Source organism: Mytilus californianus, unplaced genomic scaffold (genome assembly GCF_021869535.1).
Source record: "Mytilus californianus isolate M0D057914Y unplaced genomic scaffold, xbMytCali1.0.p SCAF_11, whole genome shotgun sequence".
NCBI lineage: Eukaryota > Metazoa > Mollusca > Bivalvia > Mytilida > Mytilidae > Mytilus > Mytilus californianus.
This window is the reverse complement of record NW_026262593.1, coordinates 73,957,958-73,976,842: the sequence shown is the minus strand read 5'-3', so window position 1 is coordinate 73,976,842 and position 18,885 is coordinate 73,957,958. Positions and strand designations below refer to the sequence as shown.

At 31.8% G+C, this 18,885-nt stretch overlaps 1 protein-coding gene across 1 annotated transcript in view; it reads right to left on the bottom strand.

Annotated features, from left to right (window-relative positions):
- The window catches only part of LOC127720667 (transient receptor potential cation channel subfamily M member 2-like), a 42,427-nt gene that overhangs the window by 14,511 nt on the left and 9,031 nt on the right, over positions 1-18,885 (bottom strand). Inside the window, exons 7-19 of the mRNA XM_052227379.1 lie at positions 15,830-15,936; positions 15,535-15,634; positions 14,583-14,674; positions 13,726-13,918; positions 12,929-12,963; positions 11,142-11,273; positions 10,211-10,289; positions 8,019-8,140; positions 4,995-5,098; positions 3,411-3,681; positions 2,642-2,733; positions 1,327-1,375; positions 450-581 (exon numbers count right to left, since the gene is read on the bottom strand). Coding sequence (XP_052083339.1) covers positions 450-581; positions 1,327-1,375; positions 2,642-2,733; positions 3,411-3,681; positions 4,995-5,098; positions 8,019-8,140; positions 10,211-10,289; positions 11,142-11,273; positions 12,929-12,963; positions 13,726-13,918; positions 14,583-14,674; positions 15,535-15,634; positions 15,830-15,936 — 1,508 coding nt within the window. The remainder of the gene's footprint in view (positions 1-449; positions 582-1,326; positions 1,376-2,641; positions 2,734-3,410; positions 3,682-4,994; positions 5,099-8,018; positions 8,141-10,210; positions 10,290-11,141; positions 11,274-12,928; positions 12,964-13,725; positions 13,919-14,582; positions 14,675-15,534; positions 15,635-15,829; positions 15,937-18,885) is intronic.

Here is an 18,885-nt window from a genome sequence, read left to right as displayed (position 1 = left end):
ATTTTTACATCTGCCGTACAGCAAATTCTTGTCTGCCGATAGTTCGATTTTACCACACTCGTTTAACAATGAAATATTTCGTTAAAATGACTGTTCTTCTATGAGAGGGCATGATCAGTTATGATTCAGTATGCATGTTACCTTATTTATTTGCGTACAGCGATGCAAGTCCAGACACGGTTTTGTCTTAATTGAAAGAGTTATATATATATATAATGTATAGCATTTTGTCATTCATTTCTACTCTGCCATCAGTGATACAATATTTCTATTAGTTTGTAATAAGGAATGCGTCTAAAGGGCGGAAAGGTTCAACAATTGATATTATGATTATTAAGTATAAGTAAAATTATCATAAATATGAATAAGATTCAAGTGTTTAATCAAGGAAACAGTTGAGAAAAAGCATGAGATTTTGGACATATTTTACTGTCGACATAAGAGGTCACCTGTTTTGTTTCATTTACAAAGAAACTAGCCATCCACGCTATTATAATAAAGTCAATATAGGTGATTCCATCTTCTCTGTAGTCAAACAGCAACATGTATGCATATGCAAGAAGGAGAAAAGTGAATTCCAGCTGTAACATTAATAAACAAAACAAATGTTATTACAAAAATATATTGCCATAGCGTCATTATTTAGAAAATATTTGTTACACACTCTTAGCTTTGCAATGTTTTGTAGTCTAAATTGAAATTACAACTGTTGATATTATGCTGACGTGATTTTTTTTTGGGGGTTAATGTGTTATTCGTTGACGGACTTTAGTAGCGTACCATGCAGAAACATAGAAACTTTTTGATGCTGTATGAATACGACATATTTATGTAACTTTTAATACGTTGATTGTTGATAAAACGAAATTGACTGGTTTGAAACGTTAAAAGAAATTTTAAACAAGTCAAGTGTGTATCGATTAACCAGTTGAATACTTAAACAAAACATTGAGTAATCTTGTGACAAAAGACAAGACACAATGAACACAATTAAGTGAATGCATTTCTTAGAAACAAAAAGATTTACAAGTATTATGTACTAATGATAAATAGAAAATTCCTGAATAATAGCCAACGATAAATCTTACGAGGCGATGGATCATATAAATATGATACAGTACACTACAAAATATAATAAGCAAGTCTATAAGGGTACAACATCACCAAAAAAATAGTAAAATCATGAATAATGATATGATGTGGTATGATTGCCAATGAGACAACTATCCACCAAAGTTCAAGTGAAGTGGATGTTAGCAATTATAGGCAACTGTAATGTTTACATTGTTTAGGTTTGCAAATTGTTTAAATTATGAACTTTCATACCGAATGTATAAATATTTTCATGAATGGCAGCTTGTACTTTTTGTAAAACCTGAAATAAATTGAAAAGTTAACGATTATTTTAGAATGGTTACCGGAATAAAAAATAGTTACTCTCATGATACCTGTATAGCTAGTTACTATGCATGTCATTAGGAAAGAACAAACCCGAACCCTTGAATCCCAAGGATGTGAAAACTTCAATATCCGAGAATCTGTAAGATAAGGCTCTCAAATCAACCAAAGGTCAATGTTAGGGTTTATCAGCAAAAACATAGTCCGATTTATATATGCTAAACTTCTCTTACAGTGCACACAAAATTACAATTTTCGTTGAAATATCGATCGACAAAATTCAACACTTATATATTGTCGATCAAAATGTCCAGCATTTTTATGATATAATCTTTGGTGACTATAGTCTTGCGTGTGATTATAAGTAAGTTAGATTTATCATGACCGAAACCAAGGTATTCATATTTACCATTCCCATTTTTGCATGATGTGATGGAAGAATTTTGGAGTGAAACTGCATAGCGAAATAAAGGTCTCGACACAAAAATATTGCTTTTGGGTTCCTGGGTTGGACTCTTACATATTCTATGTGATAGGTTGGTCGCTGTTTTTTCAACAACTAGTTGAATACATATAACGCAAATTAAGGATTTGACACATTAAGCATTAGCAATAAATTCTGCTTAGTAGGACGAGGCGATGAATTTACAGATGAACACCTGCCACAGACAACAATGGATAGGGACAACTATTAAGAGTTATTTAAATGGGTTTTTAACGTGCATAGATCATAGCACTCTCCCTTCAAGTGGCATCGGATATCACGCGCGAAAGCTGAGTATGACAAGGATATAATAAGATACGTAAAGAGTAACATGAACGATAGTAATTATCTTATTGGAAAGCAAAAACGATATCAAGTCAGGTGTGATTAGGGTTGATAGAACTCATTAAACGGTTTGATATAGTTGAATGAAATACATATTTTAACAGATACATAATTATAGATTATTGATGATTTTTCGAAAGGGCGACAGCCCTGAGATGAGATGTGGCTGATAAACATCCTCGAGTTTGAAAGACCATTGATTATTTGTTTATCGCTATTTTGCCAATGAGGTCGTTCATGTTTACATTGACAACGTCACGTGCGCCCTTAGTTTCTGACGATAATATTCCATCTCCAGCGAGTAGCATGATATGAAAAATTATCACCAAAAAGATCAAAGGAAAAATGCACAAAATAGCGATAATTGCATTTATTGTAATAAAGAAGAATGTTGAGTTGCAAAATTTATCTTACCAAAGTAATAGACGATTATCCATCTCCATGTTAATCATTAATAAAGGCATCACAAATAGATGGACTGAGAACAGAACAATATACCAAAAAGTCTGAAAACAAAACATTTATTACATATTTAATGTAGCTTTAGGTTCTAGTCTTGTTTACCAATTGTAACACCAATGATCTTATATTTTCATAACCTCATCATAGATACCATTCAGACGCGCGTTTCATCTACAAAAGTCTTAGCAGTGACATCGAAATATTTAAAGGCCAAATAAAGTACGAAGTTGAAGAGCATTGAGGACCTAAAATTCCGAAAGGTTTTGCCAAATACAGCTAGGTATCAATTCCTGCAGTAGAAAATCCTACGTTTTTCGAAAACTTGATGGCATATATATATATCGTTCTATCGTTTCGTTATGATTAAAATGTCTTTTTGTATTTTCACGTTGGTATTCTCTTGTTTTTGGATGTTCTACATTGTTTAGATATTTGCCCTAGTATTCAAATTATTCTGCTCATTTTGAAAATTATCGAAACATTTGATGAAGTTGTTTTGCGTATTTCTTTTTGTCTATTGTTTTCTCCTTTTTTGGGGGGATGTGTGGGTAAGGTAGCATTTTTTTGATTGTCAATTAGTTCGTTCCTACATATTTGAGATTCTCCTTGTCTTGCATTCGCTTCCTTACTTTCCTCATCTCTCCCCGTAACGGAACGATTTTAGATATAAACAAGCCAACGGATTAATCATATCAATGAAATGTTAGTTTTGTTTACTTACCGTATGACCATCTATATTCTCTGTACCATACCACATCTTTTTTAAGATTTTCTTTACTGTGTCGTTTTCAACGAAATTTTGGTTTTTACTGTTGATAGCATCCATTAGATATCCATGATTCAACAAAAGCCTTCCTGCATGATTGATGGCATCACCCAGCTCTCTTTCTTCTGTTTTGTTCTCTTTAATTGTCATTTGTTTCTTTCGTTCCTTTGTAACATCAGCATCATAGATATGCCGAATTATGCAGATAACTCTTTCAGTGAAGACACTTGAACAATATATTAACAAAATGAAAAGACTTATATATATATATATATATACCTCCCACATCTCCTTCACTTATAACTATTGTTAACAATTGAAGTTACATTACAGCATAGGGGAAGGTTTACAAACACATTGTTTATGTGACTTTTCCAAGCCAGTCACATGTTATCCGTTGTTTGTCGTTGTTTATGTGACTTTTCCAAGCCAGCCACATGTTATCCGTTGTTTGTCGTTAGTTTCTGTCTGCCTTATCATTAACCATTCATTTTTATAGTATAAATCAGGTAATTTGATTTTTTCTTCTGAAATGTGTCACATTTTGTATTTTAAAACTTACTATATGGTGTTTGGTTCACGCATTTAAAGAGGCCCATAAGATGACATGTAATTGTTAATATCTTTGTTCTATAGAAAGTTGTCTTATTGGCAATCGTATCTCATTTCCTTCTTTTGAATTAACTAGATACACATAAAATCAAGCAATAAACACTCATGCAGAAAAGAAATTGCTAAGTAGATTTACAAAACAAGCAAGTCATTTCTATGTGGAATATTGTTTATTAAGATTTAAATTTCTAGTCATTTCATTTGAAGATATTCACAAATCATCTAATCTCTGAGCAATTTAAAATTGCTATTTTGAATGAGGGCTTGTCATTTAATCATATGTTTTTATATTTTTTTAAATGCATGACCAAATCAGTGACGTCAACTGTACCTTTAGGTCGTAATAAGCTGTTGATGTTAAAATACAAACGTAAACGCTACTTTTAAATTAGTCTTTTAATATCAGATTTATTAAATAAAATTGAGAATGAAAAAGGGGAATGTGTCAAAGAGACAACAACCCGACCATAGAGCAGACAAGAGCCGAAGGCCACCAGTGGGTCTTCAATGCAGCGAGAAACTCCCGCACCCGGAGGCATCCTTCAGCTGGCTCCTAAACAAATATGTGTACTAGTTCAGTGAAAATGGACGTCATACTAAACTCCAAATTATACACAGGAAACTAAAATTAAAATTGATACAAGACTAACAAAGGCCGGAGGCTCCTGACTTGGGACAGGCGCAAAAATACGGCGGGGTTAAACATGTTTTTTTGAGACCTATGCTACAATGCACATCTCATCGCAAAATTGACATTTGATTGCCAACATTAATGCTTTGGCTACACAAGAAGCATACACTACGTCGAGGTATTTAAAGCATTCGTCCTTTAAACGCATGAAATAATTGCAACTGGACGTTAAGTCAGCAGTCAATCAATCAGTAATAAACACGTTGTAATATGTTTTATTTTATTTGCATCATTACTTTTTTAAACGTTGTAGTTTTTCCTTCAAGTGTGTCGCTGTTTTCCAATTTCTGATTTCATCTTCTAATATAGCACACCCAACAAGAAGATGATGATTCCCAATCTGAATGAAGAAATGTTAATTTGGTCATCTTTTATAAGGTATTATATCTGAACCTATATTGTTTTCTGTTTGGTATTAAATTAAGAATTAAGATTCATTTTGTTACATCTGGTGATCCGTTTATTTGGCAATCGCCATGGCAGTCAGCAGAGTTTAAGAACATCCGTTGTTCGACCTGCTAGTCAAATGCGTTTTGTTAAAATATACTTTTTCACCTTTTGGGTATTTTGGAAAATGTTGTTTGTGCTGTATTTAGACCCCTCTACCATGAAATTTGTTTTGCATGCACACGTATAAAAATTGCGGTTTTTATCCAACGCAACCATAGGTTTGAACGTTGTTTTCAATTTAGACTTGTTTATATATATAGATATATATATTTTATATATTTTGTTTGTTCTCATTTTTTAAAATAAACTTCATCGAATAAACTGATATTTTGTGGTTTAATTCTTCGCTTCTTAACACAATTTGCAATACGAGTTTTTCAGATATAAATTAACGTAAGAGTAAATATATTTTTTTCAGTCGGGCATCGTTCTTTCAACATTCTTGGATCGTCCTTATAGCGTTTGAGCATTGTTAGTACAATATTCGTGTATTTCCATACATCATTCGTTCATTATATAGATAATCATCTAGTTAACTACAGCTTCTCGTTATTTAATATTATATTGTATCATTTAGCGCATGGTATAAATTAGCCTTTCGTTCGTCGTAATATATCGTGCAGCGTTTCTTTCGTCATATGATGTATGGTATCGTTAGCGTTTCTGTAAGGGTATACTATATGATAATTTCCTTGATATAAACTCATCACATCTACAAGGCTTGTAATCTAGTGCGTCAGACGGGCGTTTAACAAATAAAATTGTATCGTTCTAAAATTGGTATTTTAATTTGAGTTGTATTTCGTCTTCATACGAATTTTCAGTAGCGCTTAAATTAACAAAGTTGGAAGGCGAACATTCAGTATGAAGTTAAAGAGCATTCAAACCCCTATTTTTAAAGTCGTAACAAATACGGATTATGTCAGCTATATACATCCTCGGATTTCAAATGTTTGGCTTTGAGCGTTTCTGATGAAGGTAAATCCAGAAAAGCGCTTCGGACGCATGAAATTATTAAACGTGTTGTTTTCAATTTTTTACATCACTGGGTCGATACCTCTGCTGGTGGACTACCAGTCCCCGAGGGTATCATCAGCTCAGTAGTCAGTACTTCGGTACTGACATGATTTATAACAAACCTTTCTAAAATTGTCTGTTTATAAGTTTTGAAATTATAAAGAAACTAAGGTTTCAACTCCCTCAGACAAAGTTGACCTTAGATGAATTTGGCTATTTATTTTAGGTTTTTTTGTCATATAGCTCTTCAACTGTTTCGGTACTTATACATCCCTCGGATATCAAATGTTTGGCTTTGAGCGTTCCTGATGAAGGTAAATCCAGAAAAGCGCTTCGGACGCATGAAATTATTAAACGTGTTGTTTTCAATTTGTTATTCTATACATGAGAGTAGAAACTATTTCAACAGTTAATAATAAAAGGATTGTATGATGAACTACAATTCCAGAAGTATCTGGATGTATCGGAATTAGAACAAAGATTAAACATGTATACCAGCAGCGGTAATGGTCCAATGCAAGTAAAATGTAAATAAAGCCAAACATTTGAAAATCGAATGTTTAAATACCGACTACCATATGTTCAATTCTTTTTGCAGTAAAAGATGACCTTTGAATATATTATGATGAGGTATGTACAACCAGCGGCGTAGGTCATATGTGGATTCTTAAGAATTCTAAAGATCTACTACAAAATCTTTAATCAGAATATTTATTGTTTTGCAGTTATATCAAATGTTTTTAATTTTCTACGAATGGCACTACTATTACCTATGCACAAATGACAGATCGCCTACATCGTCTCATGAAACAGAGAGTTTTTTTTACAAAAATGGGGATCGTAGATACAAATTCCTTTTTATGGCCGTGATTAATCTTATTTTGTAAAAAAAAAAAATTACACCGATTTAAACAAAAAAAATACAATAAAAAAGACATAATGAATGTGCTTGACTTTTTAAACGACACTGTGGTTGAGTTTGGTGGATTGATAGTTCAACAGTCGGTATTCTAAGGGGAACTACTTATCAGAGACGGATTTAGGGAGGGCAGGGTGCCCCCCCCCCCTTTGTCGGAAAAATGTGTTTGATTATTTAGGGAATCACTGAAGCATGACTAAGTGTGCCCCCTCTTGTGGCAGTCTGTGCCCCCCCTCCTTTATGAAAATTGCTGGATCCGCCACTACTTATACTAACTTGCTTACTTCTTTTTGTACCAGTATAAAGCAGAATTCATACAGAACTTTGTCAAAGACAAAACAAAATGCACCTTGCAAAGTTCTTTAGTTTCACTTTCAGACATACTGATGATATCCCTTCACTCAATAACCCACATGGGTGTTACCCTTACACATCAACCGCGTCAACAGAAATTTGAGGAAAGTTGACTATAATCGTTTTCGCGATATGATAACCTCGGTAAACTAATGTTTCCCATATTTACAGAACCTGTTGGATTTTTAGTATTCTTATATGTTATTGTTTTTTTTTAAATTATTGTACTTAATTCTTTCAGTTCCACATAACAAATCTACACATAGACGGATTGGAAATATTAGCTATCACACATTAAGACATCGGAAACCAGTTCATTTTGTTCTGTTTAGAGATGCATTGAATACTCGTAGGAAATAATGTTCTTTCCATATATTGCCGCCTTTGATCTGAATTAGAAATGAGTATTCAAATGTCGTGAAATATTACTGCATACTAAGTGCTATTAGTCAACGATTTACTGGTCGGTTCTATATTTATTCTTTTTCTTTTTATGAAAAATCTTTTCATTTGAACTTACATATTCCAAGTCTACAAGCTGTTGGGCACCAATCCAGTACTGTTTATGCAGCAAAGCCAAAAATACAAGACCGTAACATTCAGAATCCCTATTGATAAGCTTTGCTTCTGGTCCATTAAAACCTTTAAAACAAACAGCATCATTTGATATCATTTACTAATAAAATGTAAATAAGGTAATATATAAGACACAGATTTTTATAATATTACTTTCGACATACGGTTAGAAATAAAATCAATAAATGAAGTATTAAACGGATACACGTACTAAATAAAATTGAGAATGGAAACGGGGAATATGTCAAAGAGACAGCAATCCGATCAAAGAGCAGACAATAGCCCACCAATGGGTTTTCAATACAGAGAGAAAGTTCCGCACCAGGAGACCGACTTCAACTGGCCCCTAAACAAAAATGTGTACTAGTTCAGAGAAAATGGACGTCACACTAAATTCCGAAACATATGAACGAACCAAAATCTAAAACAAAACATACAAGACTAACAAAGACAAGAAGTTCCTGACTTGTGACAGGCGCAAAAATGCGGCGGGGTTAAAACATGTTTTGTGAGATCTCAACCCCCGGTATGCCAATGCTTCTTATTTTGCACCCATACTGGTATACATGGTTTTGTTACTCATATCAAGCAGAATTGAAGAAAAATAGAAAAAAAAAATCTTGCAAAGATCTTCAATTTCAATTTCAGATATATTGAGGGTTCCAGTCAATCAATACCTTCATTTCAGTGAGTGCTTGCATCTCATATATCGTAGTAAACTTGTGATTCAGGATAATCCCGTAATCAGAAAGTGCTTCAGTCCTTCATCTTTTCCTAGATTTTGACAAAAATTAAGGACGTCTAGCTATAATCTATCACAAACATAATGATTACAACTTTTTGTCAACGTCCTATTTTCTAGCAGGAACATCGTAAAGCGTTTACAAAATGTACATATCTTAGCTAATACAACTCTCGTACATGTTCACACTTTAACGACTTTATCATTTCCTTTTAAGTTATCATAATTCTTCTAATTGTAAATCTGTTATACAAATTATAAATGAAACCATTCCAAATGGTGCTATGAATCAGTTTCCGGACTTGTAAATGGCTCCGGTAAACTTATACTATAAATGACCAATTTAATAATATAACTCTATTCTATTAGATTAATATCTGAAGTCATTTTACTACACAAGGTCATGTTTTTTTCTGACTGTTAATGACGTTTTAACACTTAATCCATTGGATGTTGGACGTGTATTGATTAATATTTTAGTCTTAGACATTTTTTATTAGTTGTTATTGACCTTTAACTAGCTTTCAGTAACTGCGAGGACTCTCAGATCTGTACTTTCTTTTGTTTTTTTGTTATGTTTTTGTTATGTTCTTCGTATCGAACTGGTGAGTTAAGCCTTTTTCAACTGATTTTGATAGTTTGTACTTTTACACAAATGTTCCCGGTTATATATTATATAAGCCTTTTATAGCTTATTATGCGGTGTGGGTTTTGCTCATTGTTGAAGGCTGTATATAATTGTTAACTTTTGTCAGTTGGTCCCTGGTGAAGAGTTGCCTAGTAAGCAATCATACCACATCTTTTTTATATTTATATATGCCATGCTCAACTAAATTGAAGTAAGTACTACAAAACAAAACAAACAAAACAAAACAAAACAAAACAAAGCAAAGCAAAACGAAACAAAACTAGCCTGAACAAAAACAGAAGATACAATCAAATCAAATATTGTTAAATGAAATCAACTACAAAGCTATAGATATATGAATTTAAAAGGCTTTCGAAATATTTGACACGCCAAAATGTTGTCTGAATTCTCGCATCGCAAAGCACAACTTCTGGATTTATTTGTATCGGGGTTATATTGGATGAAGTTGTCTCAAATTTAATAAATGTATCAGGCACTTGACTAATACAGGAAGTCCTAATGTACATTAGAATATTTACCTAATTGCATACTTCCAAATCTTTAACAAGAAAGTCACAACTCAGTATGGAGACAAACAATTGTATGTCACAAAGACATCTATGAAATAACCATGGTTTCATTTTTTAGTTTTTGTTAGGCTGAAGATTAATCAGAGTAATACTTTAAATATTCGAATAATAATATTGGTATCAAGGTTTAATTTTAATCAATTTAAGTATTCGCTATATTACTATTTGATACAAACCTTTGTGATCAGGCAGTTTGTAATCCATGTCGGTAAAACATTTCTGGTTTGACCATAATTCCTTTATATATTCATACTCCTTTTTAAAATAAACACTAAATATGTAAAGATTGATTAGGCCAATTCATTATAAAGCAAAGCAGTACAGTATCAAGTTAAATATGTAAAGATTGGTTAGGCCAATTCATTATAAAGCAAAGCAGTACAGTATCAAGTTAAATATGTAAAGATTGGTTAGGCCAATTCATTATAAAGTAAAGCAGTACAGTATCAAGTTAAATATGTAAAGATTGGTTAGGCCAATTCATTATAAAGTAAAGCAGTACAGTATCAAGTTAAATATGTAAAGATTGGTTAGGCCAATTCATTATAAAGCAAAGCAGTACAGTATCAAGTTAAATATGTAAAGATTGGTTAGGCCAATTCATTATAAAGTAAAGCAGTACAGTATCAAGTTAAATATGTAAAGATTGGTTAGGCCAATTCATTATAAAGTAAAGCAGTACAGTATCAAGTTAAATATGTAAAGATTGGTTAGGTCAATTCATTATAAAGTAAAGCAGTACAGTATCAAGTTAAATATGTAAAGATTGGTTAGGTCAATTCATTATAAAGTAAAGCAGTACAGTATCAAGTTAAATATATGAGTCAATTCATTATAAAGTAAAGCAGTACAGTATCAAGTTAAATATATGAGTCAATTTATTATATGCATATTTGTCTCAGTTCTTTTATTTATTTGTTCAGTGTTCGGTGCATATTTGTCTCAGTTCTTTTTACCCACAGCTGATTTATTTGAAAGCCTGTTGTGTGATTCATATGGGGAACACCGGATGTAGGTGTTAATGAAGATGTTTTTTATTCACGCATATAACTAATTGATAATTATTTCATTCTTTTTGTACACTGTTAACAACATTAGAACCTTCACCTCCTCATATATGTATTCTAGAGCACTCTTCAGATCGATTGGCCATTTTATGTACTTTTTTGGAATATTCCACTCCCCTTTCTTCAAAAGGTACATGAACAATGCAGTATGATTGTATGCATGTATTTCTTTCTGAAACATAAAATTCATGCCATGTTATTGAAACATAAGTAAAATATAAAATAACAATCATTAAAAATCGAATTTTTTGTGAGTTTTCTTTCCAACTAACTAAATGAAAAAAAAATAACCAGTGCTGACATAGAAAATAAAACATATACAAGAATGAACCCTTTGACGTGCAGAGCATGTCCTACTCGTAATTCGAAGTATCGGATAACATGAAGTAACTGTTTGACAGATCCGCAAAATGCTCATACGTTACAACTCATCACTGCAAAGCTCCTGACCAAATATAAAGTCATAATGTTTAGTAGTCCCACCGCAAAAAATGTGGCATTAAATTCAATCGACAATTCGTTTGCAGTCAATTTATTATTGTTCAGTAGCGTTTCAGACATTCAGCATGATGTTGATGGGTACAGGTAAGGAACAACTACTAAACAATCTGAACATGGACTGAACAGATCTTAATTGACTGCAAGCAATTTGTCTAACATCACTGAATTTGCTGCGTTGGATAAGTTTGAAAATTATATTAAAGAATGAAAATGTCTTTACGATTTATTGTTCGGTCTTCCAATTATAAAAAAAAAGAAGATGTGCTATGATTGCCAATGAGACAACCTTCCACCAGAGATAAGATGACGTAGAAGTTAAAAACTATTGGTCACCATACATTCCTCAACAATGAGCAAAACCCATACCGCATTGAGCTGTTCAGATCAAAATTGTATTACAATTCTACCAAAAAACATTCCTCAGATGTTCATCAGACGAAAGTCGGACATCGGTATTAGCATATATTTTAATTTTTTTATTTTGTCTAATACGTCTAAATTAGTGTTCAAACGTCGAAAAAGTAAAACCAACAAAAATACCGCTCAAAGATAAATTTGAAACGGAACGTCCTTTATCAAATAGCAAAAATAACAGTTCAAGCACACCAAACGAATGGAAAACAACTGTCGTATTCCTAACTTGGTACAGGCATTTCCTTATGTAAAAAATGATGGATTAAACCTGGTTTTATAGCTAGCTAGACCTCTTAATTGTATGACAGTCGCATAAAATTCCATTATATTGACAAAAATGTGTGAACAAAACAAAGAGACATCATAGGCAAAAATGTAAAACATTGGGATACAACATTCAACACCGTGTTATAATCGTAAACACTATAAAAACAAACAATCATTTCAACAAAGAAAAACAAAATGGCAAATAGACAAAGCACATAAGCAAAAATTAAAGACAAGAATACATTGTGTGCAAAATAGCAAAATCTTAACCAAAATAGCAATATTTTAGGATCTTTTAACTACAATTTACACAATGTTTTTGTTTACAATATGTTAATATTTTTAAAAAAATAGCATTTAGGGGTACAGCTCATATATCACTTGACTAAAAATATGCGTAAAATGAACATTATACGTCAGTATATGAACGGCAACAGGTTTATGTCGTGAAAGTGAAATCACAGATAACCTTTCTGTACTAAAGAGACAACTTGATATCAAGATGTTTCTGAATCAAAATGATAAACATAATTTTGTTATGCGTGACTAAGATAACTATTTTTGCAACTAATTAATAATGGTTTATATCATACCTCCACCTTTTTAGAGGATATTTATATTATTTCTCTGAGAAATACAACTTACAAATGTTTGCTCTGCTAAATCCTCGTCCATATAAACTAGAAATATAAGATAACACAATTTATACATAGATATACATTGTTATTGACCACTTAAATTTTGTAAGTTATATTTGAGGTATATTCCAAAAGACTTTGAAAGATACGGTGGGCAGTAAACACAAATACCAATTCATTTACAAACATTTTAGACTAAAATAAACATTTCTTCCAAACAGGCAATGAGTAGCTTGGATCAATTTCAGGAGGAACCTATCTCTTAGTTCGTATCTATTTGACACAGAAAATAAGCCAACAGATGTACAATTTATAATGAGCATTTTTTTTTTTTTTTAACTTCCATTAATCTTTAATGACAATTTGGTATTAATGATATGTAAATTTATGGTTGAATGAATACTTTTACTTGTTCATAGTTTGAATTGTATCAAGAAATTGACAATACATTCTTGAAAACGGGTTGCTGCAAACAGAGAAGCTGTTGAACAAAGGGTTCCATGTGTTAAGTGGTAGTCATCCCTGTGAATATTTTACTTGCACTTTACGAAGATGTCTGACCGTTACGAAACAAGTTGTTGCAAATGAAAACGGACATGTTACAACGATCGTGGCCTTCCATGTTTTTGCTATGGCGTTGTCTGTTTCTCTTTAAATTATTTGTTTCGACTGTCTGATGTGTACCAACGCCTCTTTTTTTTTTTTTTATTTCATGTGAAATAAGTCTGTAAACCTAAATTAATTCCTTAAACTGGAGTCATTCAAATCCAAATTGTGTATTAATACCTTATTGTGGAAATATACCTCTAATAAGCATCTGACAAACGATAATATCAAAGTCACACCAGTTTTCCGAAATAACACTATCAGACGGAAAATCATCCGTCACTGATTTTGTTTTCTTTAAACGCCATTCACTTTCAGTATCTGTTGTGTATTCTGTAAAACTCTGATCAACGTCTTCCGGCCATAAAACACTAACATCGGACATGTCGTTCTGGTATACATAAAATGGTAAATGTAGGAGTTAAACTAAAACATAATCATGACGAGAACCCAATGTTTTGTTCTTTCTTCTGAGTTCCATAGTTTGTTTTGTTTTTTTCGTTTTTTGACATTCGTTGATAAAGCCGTACTACATTCCATGATTTGATTTCATAACTTTGTTTTGGGAAACATTCCGAAATGTGTCAAATTTGTTTCAAAACATAAAAATTGAGATTCAACAACATAAAAAAAAAGAAAAAGTTGGTTGCCAATATGGTGTATTGACAGAAATTATCCATCTGACAGTGAGAACTTAGTTTACACCAATTTAACCACTGACTAGTTGTTTTACTTCTATCGATAATTTGTAAAATATTCTGATTTTAATTTATTAGTATCTAAAACTAATTATTTTAACGTAAACTCAAACAAAAACATCATAAATTTATTGTTAAAAATATTGAGAGAATTACTTTTTTTAACATGAATATAAAATTTAAGTATATTCACGTATCGGAATAAATATCTTTTGTATGATTTGTTCAATTCAGTGAAATTTAAACACATTCAAATATATTTGTGAAATTTAAATTTCTTATGTATTTATGCATTCTTTGCGAAATGCAAACTAAGATAATTTTTTAAATGTTGTTCTTAGCAATACAATATTTTACCTTTAATCGAATAATAGGTATCTGCATCTTTTGGCTCTTCCAATTGTTTCCAATGGGTATAATGACAGGTACAACGTACAATCCAAAGAAATCTTTTATCAGCCAAAGAAAGAATTGAAACAAATTTTATAATAAAAAAAACCATAAGAATAGATAAATAGATTATCATAGATATATTCATAATGAGAATAGTAATAATACAAGCTTAAATCAAAGTAACCGCATCGTACAAACGTGGTATGTGACTATTCGTAGATTATGTGCCTTTACTGTAAGTCTAAACAGCATCATAATACCATGTTAATGTCTAATATTAAAATGCGTTTACCTTCTGTCACACTAGACAAAACTTAAAAACAAAAATAAAAAAATAAAACAAAGTCCCAGTCATTTAACCTCTCACTGAAATTCAAGATAACTCCTATATGTCATAGAAGTGAGAGGTCACGAACATGACAGTTGTGTTCCATTCGTTTGATGTGTTTGAGCTTTTGATTTTGTTATTTTATAAAGAACTTTCTGTTTTGAATTTCTTTAGAATTCGGTATTTTTTGTTATTTAACTTTTTCCTAACAATGGTTGAATTTTATTAGTTGCGTTTTTAAGTATCACGTATACGTTGACTAATTTATTTGATGTCACTGCGGTTGTAATTTTATTTACACTAAGCATTCAATATATCATAACTATATCTTGGAGGTATACGCAATATCTATCTTTTAAACATTCTTTATTAAATAGTAATCAATGTATCACTCATTAAGGATATCAGGCTTATAATTTAGTACGCAATACGACTTCGCCTACCAAACCCCCAAAAATGTTTATTTAGATTTAGCCACGCCCCTTTTACTGAAAAAACATTAATGTTTTGATAAATAAACATGTCATACAACTGTTAATATTTAAGTCATATTTAGAAAAAAGGGTAGTTATTTGTTAGATAACATACATTCTGCAATTTCATTAAAGTAATCCATTTCGTTTCCTGGTTTCCATGATCCATTGATGTCCACTCTTTCGAATCTACGAAATCCTTGTTTTACAAGTTCCTAAGAAAATATTGAAATCCATATATTATGTATCATTGGTATCATTCAACGAGATTGAGACCCAACATTTACAAACTCTTATGTGGTTACATACATTATGATTAACAATGTATAATGAATTAAAATAATAATCATACAAAATACATATTCAACGATTGCACATTTTTTTTATTGAACATAAGTACCTCAACGTACCATAATTATTGCTTTATCTGTCTTGTAGTGGATGAAAGCAATATCGGTAGAATCACAGATCAGTAAAACTCTTGTTCCTACAAAATGACAAGGCAATTTGGTCTGTCCTGAAAGAACGTGAAAAGAAAACAATTTATACATTTGTGGCGACCAAAGCGCTTCTCCTAATTGGCGTTAATCAGGATCGCACATACCCCAAAAATGTTTAACTACCGGAACACGTGATCAACTAGCTGACGAACCGATGCAATTCAAAACAAAGAAATCTAAGGTCAACCTCGACTGGGGGTTAAGAACCTTACTTTGTTAATAATTTTTCAATTGATAATTTAAAAACAAAAGTGTGTTATGAATCATGTCAGCACCTAAGCAGCGACTACATCGACGTAATATCTAAAACACTACAAATATTCCTACTCTTATTCCCCTCTCAAACCGTTGCTAAGGGACGTCTCAAGTTTTGTCATGAATTGATACTTCATATACTCTCTTTTCAATATGTTTCTCCGTGCTTGAGGTGTATGCTTCTATGTTTTTTAACATTTTTACCTATTATGTTTGTTTGTTTTCCTCACACATTGCTGTCAACATAATAGAAATCTATGCGACTGTCATACAAGTGAGAGGTTTAGGTAATTATAAAACCAGGTTTATTCTACCATTTTCTAAATAAGGAAATGTCTTTACCAAATCAGCAATATGACAGTTGTTTTCAATTCGTTTGATGTGTTTGAGCTTTTAATTTTGCCATTTGATAAAGGACTTTCCGTTTTGAATTTTTCTGACGATGACTTCTCTCATATATGTGCTCGTTAGTATTCCCGCTATCGGCCATTTTGTTGATGGAATTGGTATACAGTTCGCAATATACATGTACATACGTCATTTTTTCCAAACTTCTAAAATATATCTCGTGTGCTTCGTTGTTGAATAAATGTTTGTATAGGATCTGCAGGCTAAGAGCAATTGTTGGAAATTTATGTATATACTATATACAAAAAAAGAAGATGTGGTATGTTTGTCAATGAGACAACTCTCCATATGAGACCAAATGACACAGAAATGTCTGGTTTCTTGGCCAGATATATATATTATTGATCATTTGTTTATGTTTCTCCATGTCTATATTCACCAATGCACAGTAGTTGTGTCTTGCAATGAATTCTGATCAAATCGGTGCTAGGAACCGTCTTAAACTTTAGGGAAGCGATAGTATATTGGAGATTATATCCAAATAGTATGCACATTTTCCAAAAAATGATCACCTCCGCTTTCAACCAGAGTTGCCGAGGATGACGAACTTAGAGCAGCAAAGATGAAATATCTTGCCTCTCGGGTGACTATTATCCAAGCGTTTCTTTAAGCAAATTCCTTCGAAAGAAAAAAATGTATAATCGATGGCAAGGTATTGGTGCTTAATATAAAATCATAAGATCCAAAATAAGAGAACTTAAAAATATTTTTTTCCCAGGAAATCCGGTATCTTTTATTTTGTTTCTTTTTTCTTTGAATTTTTCGATATTCTATCCCACAGATGGGTTTCTGCTGGCGATTGCTATTTTCGCACTTTGAGAAAAAATAAAAACTGTTGCGATTAAAATTCATTATTGGCGAAAGATTTTGCGAATAAATAATAACCGTTTGACTACGTCTATATTGTTAATTGTTGTCAGTTTTTTCGGACTTCTTCCCTGATCAGACGATACTGGGATTTCACCTTGAACTTGTCGCGCGTTACGATTGTGAAAGAAAATCAATAATCAGCTGATTGCACTTTTTAGCTATCGGTAACAATGGACTATTTAAAAAAAAAAGGTGTTGATTGTGGATTCAATGAAATTGTGTGGTTAAATGGCGTTATATGTCACCTTAAGGATAGTTTTAAAACTTTGATAGAAATAATTATTTTGAAGTGGGTACTTAGCAATCGTTATAGGGATGCACGTGTTTTATTTGAATCATAGTTTTACATCTCAACTTTTTCTTTAAACGATGGCCCAGAACAGGAAACTGTTTAAATGAAGAAAAATGTTCAAAAGTTAGAAAATCTTTGACCTTATAGTCTTTTTCCTTGAACTTTGATAGAAGTAATTGTTTTGTAGTAGGTACTTCACATTCCTTTTTGCAACGCACGTGTTTGAAGCATAGTTTTACGTCTCAACTTTTTCTTTTAACGATGGTCCGGAAAAGAAATCTGTTGTTATGAAGAAAAATCTCTGACTTCAGTCTTTGTCCTTCAACTAGACGGAAAGTATCCGATAGACTTATTGAAAATGAATCCAGTGTTCCCAGAAGTCAAAAATGATGATTTTATGATTTATATTGCAATTTCATAGTATCTTTAAAAAAAGTAAATATTTGTAATTGTGGAGTGTTTATTTGTTACAACGTAGACAGATTAAACAAAATATATGTAGAATCAGAGATTGTATTACATGTCTCCGCTAGAATTATAATAGATTAGACAACAATGCTGTAAAATGATTTTTTGTGTAACAAAGAAGAAAAAAATTTAAACGATAAAATATGTTTATGAAAGTGGCGAAAAATATATTATTTTGGCGAAAGAGGTGGACAAACTGAAAATTGAATCAGGTGAAACCCTGCCTAACAGTGTCATAAAATACCATTATATATTTGATATGAGCATCTTATCTTAAGGCAGTGTACTTGGTGGTAATGTTGACATCATATTAAATAATTGTATCTAATATTAGAGAAATCGAAAATAATTTCAAGAACTCCGGATTTTTCATGAATTTTTAGACCTTTATTCCTAAAAAGCTATAAAATACCGTTATATTTTTATCTGACTTAATATATCAAGACACAGTACTTGGTGGTTACATTGAATTTTCACTTAATAAGCAAATTTTTAGATGCAATATCAGAGAAAATGTAAAAAAATACAGAAATCTGTTGTCTTTAATAATTCTTTTAATTTGTTTCCTCGAAATGCACGTGTATTGATTTGAATAGGTTATCTTCATGTGTTTTTGTATCAAAGATATCACATATACTAGTTAATGAAGTACTCTTTTATAAAAGTGTTATTT